We start from the raw sequence: 4,394 nt of genomic DNA, 5'->3' as shown, positions 1-4,394 counted from the left end.
TTTGTCTATTATTTCACTCATTATTTCGAAATCACAAAAAAAAAAAACTTCGATGAAAAGGAATAAAAGACAAAATCATCGATTGCCGAATGCATGAAAACCATGGTTCAGTGGAAACGAGGTCAAATCATCGGACAATGAGCACATACATCATAAACCTTGTTGACAGCCGAATGCTGTTGGCTGACGAGGCATCCTTCGCTTCGTGACATACCGTACTATTCAGCGTTTGTTGAAGCCGGGTAAACTAACGGAATACGAAAACGAACGAAACGAGAGAACCATTAACGCGTCACCTGTCACGAACGACGCGATTGAGCTGGTAAATCAGCTAAGGCTGATGGTCATTGGTCGTTAAAAGTCCTTCTGATTGAGGTTAAGTACATGCCTCCTCCATCTCATCTACGTTCTTGTTGGATTTCTTCTTTCCCTGTCGTCAATCATTCCAATATTTCGTTTAATATACCGTCGTCTCGCTATAACTGGAATTTCGTTGTTTTACTAAGATTTATTATAGCCTACCATGAGCCAGTTCAATAAATGAAAATAAAAAGCGTTTGAACAAGAACTATAAGAATAATGAAAATTCATTCATCAGTCTATGACTCTACAACGCTCTTTCCTTCAAGGACCAATAATAATAATAAACTCAGCTTCACTGGGGGTTGATAGAGCGAACAGAATGATGCACGGTAATGCTCTCGCTCTAAATGGCATTGCATGGGGTCCTTGTATAACATAAACACAGGCAGGGGCTGAAAGGGAGGTTGTCGGAAGGGTACAACTAGCATCGCGTCCTCCCGACTTTACCCCTTGGTAGGCTCAGTGGGCAGCTTCGGAAGACCCAGGGAGGCTGACTGACTATAACGCAACCAAGCACGGCGGCCAGCAGCCTCAGCTCCAGCTCACCGCTGTGGCAGCACACAGCCGCCGCAGCCAGCCAGTCATTCAGTGTCTGTGCAGACGTCGTTGATGCGAGAAGGTGCGTGAGATCAAGGCGGTCTGGCCTTTCGTCAGTGACTTTTTACTCGAATGGACTTCGCCTGATCTTGAAGCTTTGAAGAGAACGTTTCGCAAATAATGATTTAGGGCTCTTAAGAAGTGTATGAAATAAACGTGACTTCAGTTCAAGTGACTGTAATGGGACAGAATGATCAAGTTAACACTTAAAACTTTAGATATTGTGTTGAAATAACCGAGACAAAGTCTTCGGATTTTCTCAAGACAATATAAAGTAGTTTTAACAAAATTGTAAAGGAAACTATGTAAAATCTAACTAATAAAATAAAGGTTTGATAAATAAGATTAAAACAGAAAATAACTTATTTACATTTGACATGAAAGACGACGTAAATAACGGAAATGGCGTGAATCTGTATTATGTTGTAAGCACATTTCATCATTCAAAGACAACTTAACTCAGACTGAATTTTACCTGTTGTCACAATGAAATTGATTAGTGAGTGGCTGGTCCTGTGGATCACGTGGTCTGTGATTCGGGCCTCGTCACAGATTATAAACAACAGCATCGATGATTCCATGCCAAACGGATTGGAAAACAGTAAGTACCTTTCTCTCTTGTACTGTGATTGGCTGGAGAGACCACACGCTACATACTCTGTTGTACAATTTCTTTTAATATTTTGTAATAACGGCTGTAAGAATATTTTATACACGTATGCACGCGATCTTTCCCTTACATTAGGCACATGCGTATATATATATATATATATATATATATATATATATATATATATATATATATATATATATATATACAAATATACATGTATATATACATATATATACATACATACACACACACATATATATATATACATATATACACACACATATATATATATATATATATATATATATATATATATATATATATATATATATATATATATATATATATATATATATATATATATTCAAAAGAGTCGAGAATTTTTAAACTTCTCAACGGCTTTGACTGACAGTAGTGTTCATTTTAGAAGAGAACACCTGAGATGTGACTGTAGCTTCTTGAAACTTTCGAGAATCCTTTAAATAATATTTCAAATTCTAAAGAGATGAAAAATTAGTTGCACACGGCATTAAATTAATATTTATCAACGATTCCTTCGATGAATAACAGGTTTGGAAAATAACAGTATTATTATCCTTTAAATACAGATGCCAAAAATAGTAGTCATTTTTTGTGGGAGTTCTGGAATGCGACGTAAATTATCAAATTTTAGCATTACAATTAAAAAAAAATCACTTTTAATTTCTGTTCCAGAGAAATATCCTGAATGCTTTAGATTATCAGATTACAGGTGAAATTGTAGAAATATCTAAAAGAAAAAATGTGGGTTTTCTTTCCTTGTGAATTTTTCAGCGTCTTGTTGGCTTTCTCTAAGGTCATCCTGCCATTTTTATGACATCATTTTTTTCGCCGGCATTATCCTCGTTTTTGCCAACATTATCTTCTTTTTCTTCAACATCACTCTCGTTTTCTATAAATTCTTCGTTGTTTTTTTCTATTCTTGAATTATCTTGCGTCTTCTGATGTTAATATAGCTTTCGCTAGCATTCCTTATTTCCTTCTAAATCATAATTACTTTCCGGAGCATCATTCATACTTCGTGACCATCTCATAGTCTTCGGGATCATTATTCCTTTTTCTCTAACGTTATCACAGTTTTCTTGAGCATTATCCTACTTTCTACACTGTCCTAGATTTTGCCCAATATCATTCGGTTTTTAAATTTATTAGAGTTTATCGAACAAGATAGTGCGATGCACATTACCGCAGTTTTCTGAAATGTCACAATTTTGTCTTACATTTCCCTGGTTTAGTTAAACAGTATGTTTTTTTTTTTTTTTCATATATCGCCGATTGTTATTATGGTGTCCTCAAGCATTGTTGCTGACTCCTGAAATAGTTTTTTGTGATCATCTTATATTCTTTTCTCGCTTTCTCATAGTTCTTGTTCTCATCACCATAGATTTCTGAACATTACCACAGTCTTTGTAACACTGTCACCTCTTCTTTGTGGCGTTATTTTAGTGCATTCCTAACATTGGTATAAAGATTCCTAGCATTACCATAATTCAGACAACGTTATCACTTATTTTCGGGGGCCAGGTGGTCCCGTAATAAGTCTACACTTCAAAGTTTTCAGTTGTATTTTCAACGAGAGATGCCCCCAGTTCCTAAACTGTCTCTCGTTATATCGTCTATAATATAAAGTCACGCACTGAAAGCAGAAAAGCAGGCCCAATGCACGTACCTGCGAGTACACACAGTCCAATTGTATACATGCTGCTTGGTAATTAGATACACGAAGACCATTTTATAACAAACCCAGGAGATTTGCTTTGCCCGCATCTGTGAGAATTGCATTGTGATGAACCCGAGCAACAGCTTTGTGATTAAAATGACATTGATTCACTGCAATTTCCACTGATGTTTCATTGTGACAAAATAGTTCACATACCACTGGTGTTCTTTTGCGTGGCTTATTCGTTGAGGGATTTATATATAGTTCATTCCACTGTACTCTTTATAATTTGCTCATTTTATTTCCCTTTGCTTTAAATGACTCACAACGCTGCATTTCTTGTGGTTTAAAATATTCATGTTCTCTGATATTTCCTCTGTACATTTTATTCCCCTCGGATATTTTATTTCCTACTGAAATATAAATTATTTGAAGTGCGCATTTCTTTTCTTTTTGTAAAAAAACATATGTAATTTAGTCCCATTTGATTCAAAAGATAGCTTTCGTTTATTTTGTTTCCGATGCGAGTTTATATTCACGGTAATTAACTAAATATTGTCTGAAATGTTTCCCGAATAACAAAAATGAACATGAACTTTATCTTCGTGTTCGCTTTACGTAATAAATAGCTTTCGTCTGTGGTCTTCTGTGCTGCCTGCTGCCTGTGGTACGATGTTAATGTTTTATATATATATATATATATATATATATATATATATATATATATATATATATATATATGTATATATATACATATATATATATATAATATATATATATATATATATATATATATATACATATGCAGTATTATATATATATATATATATATATATATATATATATATATATATATATATATATATATATGTATATATATTTATATATATATATATATATATATATATATATATATATATATATATATATATATATACATATATATATATATATATATATATATATATATATATATATATATATATATATATATATATATATATTTAGACATTTACTCGTATGTGCAAACATTGTTGAGCCTGAATATATATATGGCGTTAGTTCCATATACAATATTCCTAGTTAGTGTTAAAGAGTATATCGCTGACATTGCTAATGGCA

At 33.1% G+C, this 4,394-nt stretch overlaps 1 protein-coding gene across 1 annotated transcript in view; it reads left to right on the top strand.

Moving 5' to 3' along the window:
• Nucleotides 1-785: 785 nt before the first annotated feature.
• The window catches only part of LOC136830561 (protein turtle homolog B-like), a 115,296-nt gene continuing 111,687 nt past the window's right edge, over nt 786-4,394 (top strand). The window contains 1 exon segment of the mRNA XM_067090075.1: nt 786-1,561. Within this exon segment, the coding sequence (XP_066946176.1) occupies nt 1,447-1,561 (115 nt within the window). The 5' untranslated portion in view covers nt 786-1,446.

The sequence above is a fragment of the Macrobrachium rosenbergii genome, chromosome 4 (assembly GCF_040412425.1).
Source record: "Macrobrachium rosenbergii isolate ZJJX-2024 chromosome 4, ASM4041242v1, whole genome shotgun sequence".
NCBI lineage: Eukaryota > Metazoa > Arthropoda > Malacostraca > Decapoda > Palaemonidae > Macrobrachium > Macrobrachium rosenbergii.
This window is presented reverse-complemented; position numbering and strand designations above follow the sequence as displayed.